The 19,839-nt window shown below is 40.7% G+C and overlaps 1 protein-coding gene across 1 annotated transcript in view; it reads right to left on the reverse strand.

Moving 5' to 3' along the window:
• ADARB2 (adenosine deaminase, RNA specific B2 (inactive)) overlaps positions 1–19,839 on the reverse strand; it is a 303,731-nt gene that overhangs the window by 90,977 nt on the left and 192,915 nt on the right. Inside the window, exons 2-3 of the mRNA XM_017819415.1 lie at positions 17,501–17,587; positions 9,100–10,007 (exon numbers count right to left, since the gene is read on the reverse strand). Of these exons, the coding sequence (XP_017674904.1) occupies positions 9,100–10,007; positions 17,501–17,587 (995 nt within the window). The remainder of the gene's footprint in view (positions 1–9,099; positions 10,008–17,500; positions 17,588–19,839) is intronic.

The raw sequence follows: 19,839 nt of genomic DNA on the forward strand, positions 1-19,839 counted from the left end.
TCGATTTCTACACCTCTCTTGGACAGCGTTTCTCTGCAATGACCAGGACAACCAAGCCCTAACAGTGTCTTTGTGGTGCTGCTATGAGCTGTTCTCCATATGACGAGTGTACAAGGGTCATTAGGCACCCAGGGTTAGAATGACTTGTGTGTATATCAAAGAGAGTAGAAGAAAAGAGGGGTTGATGCAGGAGTAATGAGTTTATTCGCCAGTATGCCTGAGAGGATTATTCCTTAAAAGAATAGGGCAAAGTTGACTTGGATAAGAACTAATTATCAAACAAGAAGAAGCCAGTGTAGCTGTCTCCACCCTCCCCATGAGACCTTGGAGACACACATTATTCCTTGTGTTTAACCCAGTAAAGCAATGACCCACATAGGAGGGAAAAGAGTTGATTGTATTTATTTCTGTGAGTATTAATGCCCAGTTCATAGAAGATGGCCTCAGAATAGGAACTCAACAATGAAATGACAAGAACAGAAGAACTTAGAAATCATAGGATGCTTAGGATATTTTTCTGAACAAACCGAAACATTCATTTTATTTGTTAACTATGATTAGGGAATGTTCTCTTTCCACCTTTTGTTTTTAAAGGTGAACTAGATAAAGAGAGCAGAAGAAGAAACAGCCCATAAGGAATTTGTGCAGCAAATTTGTGTGACTTCAGTAGCATGGGCTCATTTGGGTGACATCTCATTGTAGCACTGATTTTAAGGTACCATCATCTGAATTCAGGTCTGATTGTGGGGCTGGTGTCAGAAGCAGATGTCGTGACAAGCAGGTTAAGAGCAATCATGCTATGGTGTTTCCATATCAAATGACAAATAGGAAATAATAGTTAGCTTGCTAGGAAGTAGACTTTGACTGGAAGTAGACTTCTCAATTAGAAAACTAGAAAGGATGAAAAAGCAACATGAATTTGTCTAAACATTATACTGCAGTATTTAAGGTAGAGGAAAAAAGTTTTATGGATGCATTAATATTTTAAGTGTCCTAGAATTCAGTCTAAGAAGTTGATGGGTATCATGAGACATAGGCAATATTGATTGCTTTAATTGAATAAAACTTTATGATGAAAAGAGATGGATAATTTACCCATTTCCCCAGTGATTGTGTGTATTTATCTCCCATTTCTATTTCTCAGGAGTTTATAAAAATATTTTATCTTAACAAAAGTTCACATCATGCATCATGCACATGCAAAAAGAAAAAAACCCACCCTTTCTCTAATAAATTTTGCTCCCATTGGAGATCCAAACTCACTTGTAAGATGTTCATATAAAGAAAGCACTACATGAACAACAAAGGATTTTACTATCTCAAAGAACCTGAGCAAATTCTCTGTTTGGTTGTACAAATGTCTGAACACATAAATCACATTTTATATCCAGGATAACAAGTCCAAAGTCTCTTCTGTCCATTACTTCTAAACAATCCTAAGACTAAGCCCTAAATATATTCCACCCATTGATTTTTATGACCTGCATGCTATTTTGTGTGTGTATGCGTGTGTATGTACATAATCATTCCAAGCTGCAGTATGCATGAACAGTTTAGCTGAGATGAAGGGCCAGGAGAAATCTTGGTTTTCTCCATGACTACTTCACAAATGCACTCTTTAAAAGCTAACAGATGCAATAAAATAAAATGACAAAGACATTCCCCGCTATCAGGGGGAAGGGAGTGGTCCCTCTGCTGCAGGTGGCACTGGGATTCTCAACAGCATCACTAGGGAAACTGGAGGCTCTGAGCTGATGCCCTGTCAAGGTGCACTGGCATTTTGTGCTGTTAGTTTTCCCCTCACACGACAATGATCTGCCTGCCACACGGCTGGCACAAGGACCACAAGAGGGAGGTAGTCATCATAAAATAAATGGTAGGAGCTTGCTTCTGATACACTGTACATAGGAGGAAAAGTCTGTTTGAATAATTAAGGCTTCCTAGATGTGACTACAGACAAAAATAGATAAAGAATGTGGTCTTGGCATGACTGTAACAATCCAGCTCAAACAGCAAAGGCTTTGCATGGAACTCAACCAAAGAAAAAATCACTCTGGGCACTTGTATTACAGCTCCATTTAGTGGAGTGGAACTATCATGGCTTGTATTAAGTAGGTAATAATGAAGCATCATAAACAAAGTCAGTATGCAAGTCCAAGATTAAGCGGCAGCTTTAACGAGGTCCAGCTTGCCAGGAGCTTTTTGAAGTGTCCCTAGCTCACTTACAAAGCCAGAAAACAACAAAGGCAACTCTGACAGCTGTGAGAGTGTCTGGTTTAGAAGGAGGTTTTATGTCTGGATGACACCAGACTGGGATTCAGCTTTCATGTACTAACTAGCTCTGCTCGTTGCTGGAGCCCTAATCATTCTGCACAAACTGTCTTACCCTAATGGGTTGCACAAAGAATAATTCTTCACAAATAAGATCCACACCATCAGCTTCCCAGATAGGCAAGGCTGGTTTATCATGGTAAATAGCAGAAGTCAGCAGAGTCCGTGCTGTGTCTCACTAGCCACGTTTAATAAGCAATGTAGACTCTGAAGGGAAGAAATCAAATGCTGTTTCTGTGGATGCTTGGATGGTATGAAGTATTGTCAACTACTAAGGGGTTAAAAGAGCAGCCAGCAGCCAAGTTAGATGGTTAAATCAGATTTACCCTACTCTAAATGCACTGTAGTCACTGTGGACCCTTCATAGTTTTTATAAAGGAAAATTAGATATTTTTGCTTTTCCTTTTTTTTTCCGAAAAAGAAGAGTTTTGGATTGCTTATAAACTTAAATTACGTAAGTGTATATACATTTGAGAAAGATGCCTTTCAGCCTTAAAGATTTTTTCCTTGAAGATGTTACAATTATTTTTTCACTTCTGTAAATGAAGATCAGCCATTCATTAACTAATTATCATGATTATTACAGTTCTCTTAAGTATTATTAATTAGGTGATTGGTACATTTAGAATTTTAACATCTCTTGTTAGAAGAGTTCTGTTTAGCATACCTAATGCTCCAAGAGCCTCAGGGCTCTCTATCATATAGGACTTAAAGACAAGCACAGGGGAATCTTTTGGGGATCCTGTTGGAGTTATCTGTGGCTGGGAGTCACACGTTACAGCAACTGAGGAGCAAAAGACACTTCTTTCTGCAGCAGGAGCTGCAGCATTACTGTAGCCCAGATGATGCAAAGTAATGCATTGTTTTGCAGTGATGACTGGTTTCCACGTGCAAGCCCTTTAATGTGTCTACATATGTGTTCTGATGCTGAGAGCAAGTGACCAGAGTCCTTTCTACCCTGTTAATCTATTTCCAGTAATTCCATGTAGGTAGCCCTTCTGCATCTCCCTTTGATCTTGCATAGATTATATACATTAAAACACGGTCACCTCATCTAAGATTCAAGCTGTAATGTCTCTGGGGCAATAATTATCTTTTATGTTGGACTTCTATGAAGGGTGAGGGCGTGGTCCTCGTCCCTCATCTGTGAGTCTAAAAGTGACTACAATCTTACTAGCATCCAGGATAATAATAACAGTATGCAATACACTAATACTGTGCTTCTAAATTGGTTCTTTTGCCATTGTTTTGCTTAAGGAACTGTAATCCTATAAATATCTTGATTGCCTGTAGCTGTGATTATAAAGAGCAACTTTCCCCACCTACAGAGTTGGAAATAGATGGTTGAAAACCAAACATTATTTGTATTGCAGAGGCATGTCTCTGGTCACCACCATTCCTCTTTCTTGCATCCCCCTGTCAGGAGCAACACGCACACCTATCAGCTGTTTCTCTTTGTGCAGCAGAAAACAGAGAAGGTTATAAAACAATGTACCTGCTCACTTGACCACAAAGCTCTTCACAGAAATGTGCTGGAACAGCTCCTCAAAGCTCAATGCCTGCTCTGTGTGCTGCTGCCCTTAACTCTGGAGTCAAATCTATCACTGCCAACCTCAGCCCTGGCTTAATTGAGACACGGGCGAGAGGGCATGGTTGCAAGGAAGTTGGCAAATGAGGATAGTGAGAGAAATAAAGTGAAGGAGGCAGAAACAACTGACACAGCATGAAAATTAACCAGTTTGGCAACACAGGGAAACAGGTTTCTGGAGGGAAGTGGGTGAGAGGTGTGGGGTATGGGGCTTTCCCTGACATGGTGGTTGTTCTTTCCATGCTACTGCCACCTTCACACCAAGGGGACACTGAAGTTAACTGGCAGGAATCCTTGACCTGCTTGAGGTAAAGAATCTTAACAATGGGATACTGAGGTTGTTTCAGTCAACAAGTGAAGTTTTGGCAAACAGGGGATTTAACTGGATTCAAAAGGTTAGCTGTATTTGCCAAAGGAAAAAACCCTGCTTCTTTTTGATGATACACACACAAAAGACAATGAGGTTTCATTTAAATAAATAAATTGACAACCACTGCTCTGGAGGCTCTGGATGTGAAGCGGTACCAGCAGCGTAAAGTCATTTCAAAGCAGAGTGAATGTGATTTTCACACCTATTCTTTTCTAATTTAGGTCCTTTTGAAATCCAAGCACTCCTCTATTACTAATTTGTTATGCCAATATTAATTAATGGTTTTGCTCTACAGCAGTAAGAATGCTGTTTAGACTGAGTGAGATAGATTAGAAAGACTTGAAGATTAGTAAAACAATCTGTAAATTGGTCAGATGCAGTTGGGAGCCACCTTGATCTCCTGAAATGAGCACACTGTACTTGGAAACTCTGGGAGTGTGTTGTGTGTGTGAATTCCTGGCAGTGCAGACTCATTAGAGCTGGTTAGGTCAGCACTCTCTGATGTCGCCTCCTGTTTTGGAATGTAAGAACATGAGCTTCAAAGGTGGGGAGAAACAATTGTCAGACTTGCATAAAAGCTGATAATTGAAGAAATTGCATGTTATTTGATGAACAGTAAGAATTCAGAACAAATGTGCTAGAAAACAAGGAGCAATATTTAGTGACTTATAGAAGGCGCGGTGATTCATTGTAATTTCCATTCTCCTGACTCACTTTATCTCTGCCATGAGTTTAGCAGATCTCCAGGCTTCTATCCTGGCTATTTTGATCAACATGGTATGCCCAGCCTCAGATTATCAATAGTATTTATCTCGCACTTCAGTGCATAGTGCAGATAAAACATTTGGTTTGAGGAAGAACTGGCAAATCTTGTGACCATTTCAGCTGGTTCTTGGATTATCTCTTCACCCTATACATGGGCAAGAGCTCAGGTCTCCCAGTCACCATTGTGGCTGTATGAGACTCACAGAAGTGGATTAATGCACTGCTGATGGCAGTAAAGGAAGCATGACCTCAATTATTTTGGCTTTAAATTATGAGATTAATTTTTTTTCTGGTGTAAATTGTAATATACTTTTGTTTTCCTTTTGGGTATAAGTTTGCAGTTAGCCCAAACGCATTGTGCAGCAATCACAGGAAAAAAAGTCAGAGGCACAGTGATGCTTTTTTAAGAAAGCACTAGTTTCGTAAAGTGCTCCCAATTTCACAGCGTGTTTTCAGCATTAGCGGGTGAGGGGCAGGAGAGGCAGCTGAGGAAGCAAGCTGGATGGCAGATGACCCAGGGAACTGACCTATTTCTGGCTTTGCTATTTTTGTAGTTCTTTGTTTCATCTGATTCCGAAGAGATCAAGGTGATAGGATTTTACATCCATGCTCTGCATTTCCTGGTGGTTCAGGAAGCCTCCTGTGTAGACATCACTTCTCAGGACAGACTGGAAGGTATAGAATCATAGAGTCATAGAATTATTAAGGCTGGAAGAGACTTCCAAGATCATCGAGTCTGACCTTTGACTGAAGACCACCATGCCAATTAACCGCAGCACTAAGTGCCACGTCCAGTCGTTTCTTGAACACCTCCAGGGATGGTGACTCCACCACCTCCCTGGGCAGCCTGCTCCAATGCTTAACTACCTTTTCAGTGAAGAAATTCTTTCTGATGCCCAGCCTGAACTTCTCTTGGCACAGCTTGAGGCTGTGTCCTCTCATCCTGTCGCTGATTGCCTGGGAGAAGAGGCCAAACCCCACCTGGCTACAACCTCCTTTCAGTTAGTTCTTCTTATGGTGCTTCTTTTGATGTTTTAAATTGAATCTCCCTTAGTCGGCAGAGAAGTGTCTGTCAGTCCAAGGTCATGCCCAAGGCCCAGGCTGAGGGGCATCAGGTCCCCTGGAAGCCCTGATGAGCAAGGTAGAAATATATGTGGTTCGGAGGCCCAGCTCATAAGACGTCTGACTTCTTTTGACACTGTTTTGGACACTGTGAAATATAAAAGTTCAGGATAACTGGACTAATGGTGTTACAAGATTTTTGGCTATTTCCTGTTTCCAGCCAAGCTGTAATCAGGAAAAGCCAAATTGTGACCACCTACACATCATTGGTAACAGTAAGGGGAACAGGAGCAGAGACATGCAAAGTTGGAATAGTCTGTGTAAAGGACAAATACAGAGAAAAATACACTCTTGGATTCTGCAAAATACTCAAAATATAGGTGAAAACTCTTACAGCTGATCTTGTTTACCTCTCACCATAACCAATGAGATAGCTGTTTGGTATTCCAACAAATACAATGAAGCACATGAGAAGAGTGAATGGTTGGATAGAACAATAGTAGCTCCTTATTCTGTGAAGAAATCAATCCTTCCTAACAAATTCTACCCCTAAGTTGTTTGGATTTCAGGGTACTCTCCTGCTTTTAAATACTTTTGCACATAAACCAAGCCTACTTAGCAGGAATACTTTTGAAAACTTGGCTTGAAACCTGTCCTTGAAAATGTGGTTCATATAAAATCTGGGAGACAAGAAGGAGCTGAAACGTTTGGAACAACAAGCTCTGACCACAAGCTCATTGAGAGCTACACTCTCCCCAGCATGGTTACACCACTTTGACTGACCAACCAGCCAGATGGGCTGAATGAAGCAGTGAGCAAAGGCAGTCACTTGAGGAGATGCTGCATAACACAGTGAGAACAAGAAAAGATGCTTCTGGATTTAGTGCTTAAACTGTAACTCAGCTGAAGTCAGTGGAAAGAAGTCTGTTGGTTTCTATGGAAGTTGAGTTATGACTTAAGGGAGCAACTCAAATTCAGGTTTTGTGTCACAGCTGCTATATCTGTTGATGAGAGCAGCTAGTAAGGAGGTCAACAGAAATCAGCATTAAGGCTTATCTCCCAGTTAATGTGCTGAATGCTGGCATTAAAAGGGCCCCAGTAATCTCGTAGTTGGACAATACATAACCACTCAAAAAATACTGATAGAGAAAGTTCAGTGACACCTTTTCATTGACATTTATACTTCCATAACAGTGAGAAGAAGAAGATAAGGAGGGCAGCAGTCTACAGAGAGGAGAAAAGGCCATAAAAAAGAGAACATTGACTGAAGAATGTGCCACCTAGTGAACAGCTGGAGACTGAGGTAAAATGTGATATTCAGGTAGAAGGTGATTTTGAAGCCAAGCAACCAGGGAGTATTTCAGAGAGTTCAGGAACTGAGTCATTGATACTTGTGGTGCAGTTTCAGAATGTGACAAACCATTAGTTGAGGCATTTACCTGCTGACACACCCAGGAAGGTTCACTGGGGCAGCAAAGCACCCAGCAGAATGGGACTACTTCTTACCAGAATTAATTTGGGTAGGAAACACTATAGGTACCTCATTGAAAACTATGTGTACTTGGAAGGAGCACTGGAAGGATGAAACTGCCAAGTTGGCCAAGGTTTCCAAAATGCCTGCAAAGCACGGTGTGAACATCACTGCGATTACTGAACTATGTTATTATCCCGCTGGTTCATGGAGTTTGCAAAACAGAATTAAAAGAAAGGGGTGGAGGGTTATGGTGTATTTTAGAATTTCTCATATTTGTCATGTTTTCTTTTTGGAAACATAGGAAGGAATCTTATGGGTCAACAAATAAATTCTTGGGTCCTGCAGGCAATCACGTCACCTCACATCACCTCTCCTGTCAAACTTGTTGAACAGATAATGCACACTTTTACTAATGTTAATGAGAATTGCTACTCATAATTTGCATTTACACACTACTTAAGGATCTTGAAGTGTTCTTTCATATAATATGCTCATTTTTATTACAGGCATGTTGAATTTAAATGACTTGCCTAGGGTGTCACTGCAAGCTAACAGCAGAATGACTCTTAGTGCTCCTAGTGCTTTGCATTAAATCCTGGACATTAACAGCTTTTTTCATAAAGGGAGTTTTGTAATGGTAGATCACCTCCCAGTGCTGGTGAATCAAACCTTTTCTGATAGTGCAAACAAATCAATAAATTACTTGAACACGTGTAATGCTTCCCAGTGTCTTCTAATCCTGGCTTCCTTTGAACTTAGAAAATTGATACAAGTCTGAGTAATGCTAAGATAGCCTTTGGCATATGACCAACTATGAAATTCTTATGTGTGAAGTATGTACCTCAGATCTATATTTTCTGTATGAATACAGAAGTAATCTCTACATTTGTTCCAGAAAAACTTTGAGCTTTCACTGTCTCTTGTGCTGTTGGAGGCATATATGAAAACAAAAAAAACCCAAAACAATACAAACAAAGAAAAAAAACCAAACAAAAAGTCGACTCCAAAAGTAAGTCTATAATAAGCAAAAATCCTTAACTTTTCCAATGGCAGAATTGCTGTGATACAGGCACATTCCTTGTCATTGCTGTCTCCTCTGAATGACATGGTCCTCATAAAAAATTAACTCTAAAAGGAGGAGATGGGACATCCTTTTGTTTATGATCTCCTTTCTGTAAAGAAAGACGCAGTACCACAGAATGACCTGATTTTTCTGCCTGTGTCAATGCTATCATTGTCTCTAGAAAATTGAAATGTTGATATTTCCCCTTAAATTTTGGCCTCTCATAGAAAGGGTTGAAAATTATACCCAACGATTTCAGGATACTATTTCCAAGCTTTTGCCTGTGGCATCTGGCTCTTTCTATGAGAAAAGAGTTGTTTTGTGGCATGGCACTAGCTGTAACACCAGAGGAACCATCTGGTAGAACAGTAACACCTGCAGCAATACCAATCCCACTCATCAAAAGGGTTCCTCCAGCGTGGTGGTAGCCACCCAGGAGCTCTCACCTGTGGCAAATGGTGACATTTACTCCTGCTGGGAATGTGGCTGGGCAGCCGAATGTTAAAGAGGGCCTGCAGGGCTGCCTGTGCTGCTTGACCCTTGGCCAGCTTCTTGCTACGTCCTGAGCCCTCAAACGTTCTCCCGTCCACTCGCACGGCCATCACAAAGCTCTTGATGTGCTGCTTCTCCACCGTCTCTGACAGGCAGACATACCGCAGGCCCGACCGCAGCTCGTTCAGCAGCACCACAGGGTTCTTCTCACTCTCGGCTTTGGATGCCACCCTGTGCTTGCTCTGCTTCCCGTGGCCCATTAAGTCCAGCGTGTGGCAGAGCAAGCGCCCATGTCGGTAAGCGGTGGAGAGCAACTCGTTGTTAACGGGGTTGTAGACTGAGAAGTCCTCACTGTGTGTAGATGGTTCAAACTCCTTGAACAGAGTGTCTGGAAAATCTGCCTGATCAGAAGTAAAGTCCGTGGATGGGTTGATGCAGTTTCCCATGGCGAAGTGGGCTTGGCAGGCGTTGGGGAACTGAACGAATGACTTCAGGGCTAGCTCCGCAGCACGCATTTTGGCTTTCTTTTTTGTGGGCCCCGTGCCTTCAAAGGTAAGTCCATTTACTTCCACAGCAACAGCAAAGACAGGAGCATGCACTGGACCTGTCTGGGAAACCATTTTATATTGTAATCCTGGTTTAAGTTCGTGTAGCTGAACCAGAGCATTCTTTGGCGTCACTGACCATGAAACTTTCTTCCAGATGAGCTGGAGTTTGCAGAAATGGCCATTATTGCCTTCCTCTAAGGGTCTTTTTCTCTTACTGCTAGGTGTTCCCCCTCTTGCCCTCTCAGTAGAGGCTACTGGATGATCCTCCAGGTTGCCAATGTTTCGATTTTCCTTTACTTCTGCACTGCTGGTACCTGTCAGTAAAGAAAGAAAAAAACTCATATTACAGTTATCATCATAGTAGCTGACATTATGCCTAGGGCTGGCAGAATAGCCAAAAAAGAAAAAAAAAAATTAATGATAGATATCCTTGCTCATCCCTTTCTATGACGTTTCCTCCAATATTTGTATAATGGTTGGTTTATTATTTATAGCACAGATTTTTTTTGCATGTTCTGGATGTTTACTTGTCTCTAAAGGTCCACTTCTATTAGTCATTAGCCTTCTGTTTTAAAAAAAATTACATCATTCAAAGATGAAGCATAACAGATGCCACGTGACTTAAATGAACTGCTGGATAATTACTAATAAAAAGTGAACAGTTTGTAAAGTTCCCTTAGGCTTTCTATAATCCATGTGGATGAATACTTATGAACACATTATTAGAAATCAGAAATGATTCCCAAATGATTCACAAACAGAAAAATGGGCCAATGTATTGAATAATCTATTTGCAATGAATAAATTGACCATCCCTGCTCATACCATAGGCTCTTGTGCTGTCATGAATCCAGCCTAGAAAATGATCTAAAAGACCTTTCTAGCATTTGAAACAATGATTTGGTCTGGACTCATGTCCCAGTTTACTAAGTGAATGCCTTTCTATCAAATTCAATTGCAGATACTCATAGTCTCTGCATCATCAAAAACTAATCTAAATGAGACCAGGAAAAGCCCATCATGATGGGAACAAATACTGATGTAAAGGATGATCTGTGTCAAAGAAAAGCAATGGGAGAGAGTGACTGCCAGGAGTGTCAGGAAGGGAATGAAATGAGAATGGGGAGCTATGGAGGGAGTACTCTGTTGCTGTTGTTGAGCCAGTGAATCCCCCAACACTCTGAACTATGCTTGTGCAATGTCCGTGCTGTGAGGCAGCGCCCTGCTGCAGCAGAGGCAGGACTGAGAATGGAGATTCATCTCCCTGAGGTCCTGAATGAGACACAAAATATGCTGCTGTCTAAATAACCATCCTATAACATTTTTGTCATTTCTGATGAGCTTGTTTAAATGTGTTGCACCTCTGATACATCCTTCAGTGCTCCTGTGCATTCCTCGCGCCAGAGACAAGCGGAGAAATTAAATATGAGTGTAACCAACCAACCTATGAGGTAACTCATCCCTGGAGCAATGTACCTCCCTTTCCAAGCAGAGCACTGCATGGCTGCCTGCTTTACTGCGACCAGCACTGGGCATGGAGCCTTTCCTGTGGTTTGTTATTGTCAGACATGAGCATGCCACCTGCATAGGCTGTGTCAGTCCCATGCTCAGAGAAGGTCCCTGTGGTCCTCAGAGGACAGAGAATAGTCCTCCCTTTGGGAGGGACCATGGCCATGGCCACATTTGGTTTCCTCTCTGCCCTGATGTACAAGTTGGCTGCAAGGATGTAAGGGGTGAGCTCCCTGCATAAGCCTTGAGAAACTTCTGCTGGAGGGGTGTGTCTTTGCTGCATCTCAGTATTAGGCTGGTCTGACAGATGCACAGGAGCCTGCAGAGGATTATGTGGAACAAACCGTCATGATAAAAAACCTCCTTTTACATCCTGACCCATTGCACTTGTATTAAATATCAAAAGACTTTTTCCCATCAGAGCACTAATGCTACACTAGTGAAAGTTGTTCCACAGAGAGCAGATTACTGCTTAGACATGAGTGAAAATCATGGCTCAAATGACGCATATGGAGGCCCATTTGGAGGATTGAGTCTTTAGGCTTCTTGTTCTGAAAACTCTTCAGCACATAGTGAGCTTCCAGCCTGTGCCTATGTCTCACCAAAGGTACTTGGAGAGTTATCTTCTGCAATGCTTTGCTAAGGCAGAATGTGAACTGACAAATTAAGGTCTTAGTGACTAGTTAATTTTTAGTTTCTGAAGCTAAGGGGGGAGAACGAAGACAAATGAGGAAGTAAAGCAAAAGAAATACATAATAGAAAAAGGAAAGTTTCATCATATGGCATTCAACTGTATAAATTATAACATCTTTAAAGCAGCCTCTCTGGAAATAAGACATTTAAAGGTCACGATAACTAAGGCACAAGGATAATGCGGTGTTTTTTCACTGAGTTCACAACTCTCTTTGTAGAAACTCTGATCTGAAGGGAAAGGACATGCTAACTTTAACTTCGTCTATCCAGCATGGCATTGGCTTTGGTCAGCCATTTTCCATCATAACCCTTTCTCATGTTTCCATCCCACTCAGAAGATGTCTCTTTAGTTGTGTGCATTTTTTACAATAAAGATGAAATATTTGATGCAGACATATTTTTTAGCAAGAAGCAGATTTGGTTCTGTATTTCACACCACCTCTCTCATCTTACCTAATAGGTTTTTACAGAGCCAATTATGGTACATAATGATATTGTAGCCAGGAAGCATGAAAAGAAAGATAGCTCCTGCTTCACACAATATTCAGGTCTGAAAAGAATTTGTATTGATTATGCACCACTGAATAGGAAAACTCAAGGGGTGATTTGTGTTTATAATTCATATTGTTTTATTCCAACTGTTTTTTCTTTCATAGTCAGAGAACCACAGATTTGTGAACATGAATGTCTGACCTTAACATCTTATCTTAACCACCCTCAATAAAACAGTGGTTCACTAAAACCATGGCGACATAAAATAAACATTGCTTGTTTGTCTTGAATTGTGTCTATGAAATTGTCTAGTCCAGGCTTTGTCCAACAGAGAGTTTGCATTGATGCAGTGAAAAAAATGCAGAGATCAGGCACAAAGGATATGTGGACAAAGCTGGGCATTCACGACAGTGACATGCCTGTATTTATGGCCTAGTCACAGTGAAGGAAATCCATGTAAGTATCCTTACAGTCAAGCAGATTTTAGAGGACCTGATCCTGAAACACCAGGAAACAGCCCAGTTTTTCCCAGACCCCAGCTGGAGCTGCAGCAGCCAAAATTCACCATGGCATGTAAATCAGAGGTAACATAAACTCAGGGAGTGCCTCAGAAAGTCTGGGAGCCTGATGGACTTGTGTGATACCTGGCAGCTGCCAGGAAATGTAGAATTACTTTATACTTTCAGGTATCTTTGAAATAGGAAATCTTTGAAATGTGTCTTTTATGAGACCTCTGTGTAGCAGACATAAGATTACCTCTCTAATGGTGGCACATGTAGTTCTATTGTGAAAGTCAGACAAAGCAGGCAAATGACACCAAACTACGGAAGATAAATACTATAAGCAGCTGTAATAGAACAATCACAAGCAATTTTAGAAATGAAGAGCACTAAAAGGAAAGGGGTAAGTCAGAGGATGCACACAAGGAAAATGCAAAACTGTGTATCATTTTCCGTCCTGTCATCTCTCATAATGTCTTTGTTCTTGAGTTCCCCAAACACATTTTGGGAAAAAAGAAAGATAATAAATTATGGTTTTCCTATGATGAAAGGTTGGAGAATAATAACATTATAAGGGGATAGAGTTAAAGAAAGGAGGAATAAAAATAACATAAATTTTGGCAATAGTTTCTAATTTATTGTGCAAGTTTTCTAAAAAGTCCCACAGCTTTGCACTGTAATATGTCCCCAGGTAACTTTATTCATTGATTTTTGCAGTTTCATAAGCAACAGGAGACATTGTGATCTTGACTTTGCTTCAGTAATTGAACGGGAGAGAGGAACAGTTAGTGAAATATATTTATTTATGCACTATTCCTCAATCTTCTGTCTGCTCTTTCATGTTTTTTCTTCTTTTGGTCATTATGCACAGTAGAGTTAACCTAGAGAGTTTGCATCATCAAGAGCATTTCAGAACTATAATGCATCACTAATAATGACACTGCCTATGTCTCTAGGTCGTAAGGGCTCTGCAGAACTAACCATCCGATACTCCACGCTACATTTGAAGAGATAATATTGTTCCTGTTGAAGGTTATTCTGCTGCCAAGACAAGTTCTAGGGAGGATGGGAGAGGAGAGGTGGCATCTTTATTCTGGCTGGCATCTTTATTTTGGCTGGCATCTTTACTACTGAATTACAATGGGCACTACATTATTGAAAAGCTGTGGAAAGAGAATTTGCAACCTCTATAGCAAACTCCTGATTCAATGATAGCTCTGACACAGGCAGTTACTGTCTTTAGAAACGTTTAGTAAACACTGTATTTCTATGAACACATTTTTAACAATAGAGGTAGGACTTAATTCTTATTTTTCTGTGTTTTGAAATCTAACCCTTGTTTGACTTGCTTATGTAGAGTACATTTTTGCTGTTCATCTATATCACATTGACTGCAGAGGCTAGAAGGATTGACTTCCATAATTTCCTGGCATACTTGAAAGTGAAAAATCTTAAATCAGAAACAATAGGTATGAACCCTGCAGCCAGAGCCACGGCATCTTTGTCCAAGGTCAGTTACTACATCAAATGCAATGTAGGGAAGTCTCCTCTTGGAAACAAAATGGCATTTCATACAGTTATTGAATCCACAACAGAGATTTGAGAACTATTCTGATGGGATTTTTAGGTTGATATTCTTGACTTTGGAATAACAAACTTGTAGCTAACAACAGAAATTATTCCTTCTTCTCTTACGTGACAACACACATAGGTATCTTTAAACCTTTAAACCTCATGTAAACCCATGATTTTTCTGTGGCTGTGGAACCCTCCTCTCCAGCCATCAGCTCCCTCTGCAGACATTGGGGAGAAGTATATGCTGCAGTGAGCCTGTGTTTATGGCAGCATTCCATAATGAGATCTATAGGAATCATACATTCCTGCTAGAGGTACAACCTAGATTCAAAACTATCTGTGCCTGGTGGTATTCTGCCTTGATCCCATGGCATAGTGTGGATGGAACGATTAAAGATCAGGGACAGGCATAGGTTTGTAACATCATGAAAGGCAGGCAGGCAGGCAGTGAACAGGGAAAGATTATTCACTGTTTCATACAATCCCAGCACTAGAGACAGCAGGCTTGAAGCAATAAAAGGGTGTACTTTTTGACAGCACTCTAAATCACTCCCTGTTCCTAGCTGTTGTTGAGATCAGAAGTATCAGTGGGCTCCAGAGAGGACTAGACAGGTCTGTTGATGTCTGAGAAATAGGATGATTAGGGTGCAAACTCTAGCAAAGTAAATTTTTGCTAGGTGCTAGAAAGATATACCAAGGGGAGGATCCCAATTTAAATATCCTTTTTCTCAGTCCGTCACTAACAACAAATGTTGAAGACACTGCACAGAACTAAACTTCCTATTTCTAATCCTCTGTGAGACTTCTTATGTTCTTAGGTACAACTGACTTCTGGAGATGAATAGGTCCTTTTCTTGCATGTTTAAGATTAGGTCTTCATCGGAGACTGATGATTACTTTATCCAAAATTCTATTCCAAAGGTGCATGGTGACTTTGATACTTTTTCTAGTATTAGTTCATGGATCATAAACCACAAAAATAGTGTCTATATGCTAATAATCACCTGTTGAAAGTGAAGCTGTAGTTAACTACATGGCTCTCTTTGTAAAGAAGGCCTAAAGGAATGTGAAACAGGATTTTTATCCATTTCAGCTAGTGGAACTCTGTCCATGGATACACCACAGTATGGGAAGCGACACTCTCATAGTATGCTCAGTGAGCAGAAAACTACAGGGACAAGCAACCCACTTCTCTACATTGCCAGCATTCTCCTGGGCTCCTGTTAAGTTGTTAACACAAAGAAGGTTTCTCTGCTTGTTCAGAGCAAGTCACTGAAGGTCTTTAAAATGCCGAATTACTCCATAGGTACATGTGTGCTGTAGGCTTTAGTAGGATTTATACCACTATACTAGAAGTGAACACTGAAATATGGATGACTTTAAATTAATTCATCCTTTTCTTTTTTTTTTTTTTTCCCCCTAAGACTCTAATAGTAACACCTAAAATGTGTTCTGTGTACCAGAAATAAATAGCTGCCTTTTCGCTGGAGCATATGTTTGACCAAAAGGAGAGCTGGGTAGGATGACCCTAAAAACAGTGACATTTGCTATTTTTCTTTCAGAAAACATAGCTTACCCTGTCCACGTGAGCTATTTTAAAGCCCACGCAGGCACAAGCTGCCTTGGCATCACAGTAGCAATAAGAAAATGGTGTTACAGTGTTTGGCTTGCACAAACTTCCTACATTACCTAAAAATAACTAAGTAGCACATTTGGGAACTATTACGCAGGAGGTGCCTGCACAAGCTTATCGTGTGCATAATATGTTTCCTGGGTGTGTGTATACTTCTCATATGTCTTCCTGAAAATGTAGCCTTCCTGGGAGCAATTTTGAAGGATTTTCAGGATTTTTTTTGCCTTTGCTAAGATCTGTAAAAGCCTTCCAGTCACTGTGTGCGGCAGAACGGTGTGATGTCCATGTGATGCTCAGCAGCAGAAAATAGCAGGCTGTGCTCCTTCAATCCTCCAGCAGCTCTTCCCCTTGGTGATGCACCATGACCAAACCATGGCAGTTTAGCAACAACAGGGGAAAAATTGCCAATTCCTCCCAGCAACTGACTCTAATAGGGCAACATGTCAGCATGTGTCTAACTGGAAAAGAAACCCATCTGGTAGGTGATGCTAAAATGTTGCTCATTTGGTTCAGAAAGCTTCTCTCTCTCTCTCTCTTTTTTTTTTCCCCCCACAAAGATTCAAGATGTGTTACAATAAGCAGGGCTGGATAACACGAAATAATTGCTTCTAGGTAAAAAATGGAAGAGCTTACTGAGGGTTATTAAGTCCTAACTGCCCACTCTCAGACTTCATTTTCCTCCACCTCCATAGTCATGGGTTGAGACAGTTGGCTGAGGTATAAGGGCCAAAGAGAATACAGTGGCTAATTTTTAGGTTACGTCTAGTTTATGTAAGTCTGGTTGATCAATTCTCAATTTGATTTCCTTCCTTCCTTCCTTCCTTGCTTCCTTGCTTCCTTCCTTCCTTCCTCCCTTCCTTTTCTTTCCCTTTTTTTTTTTCTTTTTCTTTTTCTTTTGTTCTCCAGGTCATATCACAGAAGTAAACAGCTTAAGTGGATGTCTCAATCCTGCAGTCTTTACTTTTGCAAAAGTCCTTTTGTAACTGAGGAAATAAAAGCAGGAGGAACACACACCAGAAAATGTTCTTTTTCATGAGAAAAGCAAGTGAGCAAAATAAAGTAACATAAACAGGAAAGGAAAAGGATCTCCACAGTCTCGTGAGTACAAACATCTCACCTTCGTAAGAAGTTTTTCCTTTGTATTTGTGACATACTGTTTACAGCTTCCCCTTTCCAGAGTGCACAGAGAAAAACTGGGAAGGTGAGTTGAGATCAACCCCTCCTTTTCTGGAGTCTGGAGAACATGTTTGCACTCAGCATCATGGAATCTTATGTTTTACATGAGGACTGGACTTATGGTCTGCCAACAGCTGCAAATCCACCTCATTTCCACAATAGCTCCTACACTGCAGAGCTCTTATTTTTCAACTTTATTATTCATCTATGGAGAAAAGAGACTGCTTACTCAAATTGTCTTCATCCTCCATGGTGGCTGGGCCAGGACTCAGGTACTTGAAGGGTGCTATGAAGGTTGACAGTATGCTTAGTTTTTCTAGAAGAAAACAGAAGAAAAGATACATATAAAATCAGTACTCAGTCAATGCATTCAGTTCTACTTCACAGTTTTACTGAGGTCAAAACATCTTGGCAAGTCTGTTTCTTTTTTAAAATCTTTTTCTGACTCTACAGTCCCACCAAAATTCACTGAACTTCGATGAATTTATTACAGCTGGCACACGCAAATGCCAAACACACATTTCTCCTGGTTTCTGGCCCCATGTAAAGTTCCTTGGCTGCGCTTCCCAGCAGTGATGCCTGAGCACTGCAGAGTGCAGGATGCTTGAACTGGTCCAACTGGGAACAGGGGAGGCAGTCAGCCCTGGGAGAAGGGACATGAGAACTGCTCTAACGGATGAGACCATCAGCTCCAAAGCTTGAAACCATCAAGTCCTCTTGCTTTCTCTCCCTGATGGAAATTGAAGCAGAAGTCTTAGAGAAAGCTCAAGGGTTGATGGTACAAGAGACTACAATGGCTTCTAAATCTATAAATTGTTGATATGATTTTTGGAAACCCTTATAGTGTGCACAGGAAGCTATTATTCATACAATAAGAACACTATTTGAAATCCCTCTTGTGCATATTCATATTAAGTGCTGTTCCTTTTAACAGCAGTTTCTGTTTATCCTGCAGAGAGTAGATGGCAGAAACATTTACTTCCATGTGCCACAATCAGAATCTGCATAAGATGCCAGGACAGATTCAGCAAAATGAGAACTGATACTGATTTATACTAGCTTAAAATTTGGCTAAGGATTTATCTATGGGGAAATGCTGAAGTTAACACAAACACTAGAAACAGAGCTACATTTAAATGTTTTATTTCCTTTGATAACTAGTTTATTTATCTGGACCTTTACTTTGTTTAGGCCGAATTCCTCTTGACAAACTATGGGGACCTTACTGAGGACCAATATTAACAGAATTCTACTTGACAGAAGAAACAAAAACACACCTTACAAAGGTGATCCACAGCTTTGAAGAACTCAATTGCTTTCCTAAAGTACTTGTCTGCTTAGAGAGCCTCAGGTATGGCTGAGGAAATAGGTAGCTGAGGCTCACCTATTTCTTCAGGTGGAAATGCTCTTCATCCTGCACATTGTGAACAATGCTTGCCTTTCATCCTGTGGCAGAAGCATCAAAAACAGACCAAAAATATATTCTTTCAAGTGACCCAGCAAAAAATATTTCTATGTGGACTTTCTTTATTAGTGAGAAAATATTTCTCTGAATTTCCTTAAACTACCTCTCTGCTAAACTACCACAGGTCTGGAAGACATTCCAGCTGAAGAGCTTTTAAACTTTTTCAGCAGCACATCTGTTAGCTTTGTGGCCTGATTCTTCCTACATTTGCAAATAATCCCTGCTCTTGTTAAAGACTGTTATCGGAACCCATCAGAAATGACTGCATATATTTGCCCTTAGCTGGGTAACACTACAGCTCAACTCTATTACGGGAACTCACAGTAAAAGCTGACTGCTCTTTGTTAAGTAAATACAATGAGCAGAATAAAAGATTGCCTGAAGAAAACCTTTTTCCGTCCAGAAACCTTTCAGCCCAGACTAATATATAATTAGAGCACAAATTAGCCTCCTTCAATTGCAATTTCATTAAGGGATTGCAATGATGTCAGGAACCAAAAGAATGAAGCTACTTATGAATGCTATAGCCAAAAGATTTTCCTAAGTGAATCCTTTGACACTTTTTTGCTAAGGCATTGCTCACTGAGAAATGTGATGTCTCTGTATGACACCATCTCACTGCTTGTGAGACTGTTGGGTTGTGATCACAATAAAAGCTGGTATTCACTCCTGACTTTCCCAAATGGTTTCTTTGATTAAAGTGAAAAGAGCGTAGGCTTTTGGGACCTAATCCAAAAAAACTACATTTGGTAAGGGGAACGCTTCAGATGAGAGACATAGGATCAGGGCAGTCCTTGGCTTCAGCACCAGCAATGACTGTTGTGTCTGGATACTGAGATGCAGTGAGCTGAAGTATGTGTACTCCACCTGGGCCTGACTGCTGACAGCTGTCATATCTTCAGAACTAACCCTCACGACACTGGATGTCGCACACAAACCTAAATCTTCTTTGCTGAGAAGATACTCTCACTTCACATAGAGAGTTAACTCATTAACCAAACAATGAGGACATGTGCTTTCTTGCTGCAATGACTAATGCTTACTTCTGTCACCAATCAAAAAGCAAGCCCATGTAATCTCATACTATATTATTACTAGTTAAA

This window comes from Lepidothrix coronata, unplaced genomic scaffold (genome assembly GCF_001604755.1).
Source record: "Lepidothrix coronata isolate B3197 unplaced genomic scaffold, Lepidothrix_coronata-1.0 Scaffold74, whole genome shotgun sequence".
NCBI classification, from domain to species: domain Eukaryota; kingdom Metazoa; phylum Chordata; class Aves; order Passeriformes; family Pipridae; genus Lepidothrix; species Lepidothrix coronata.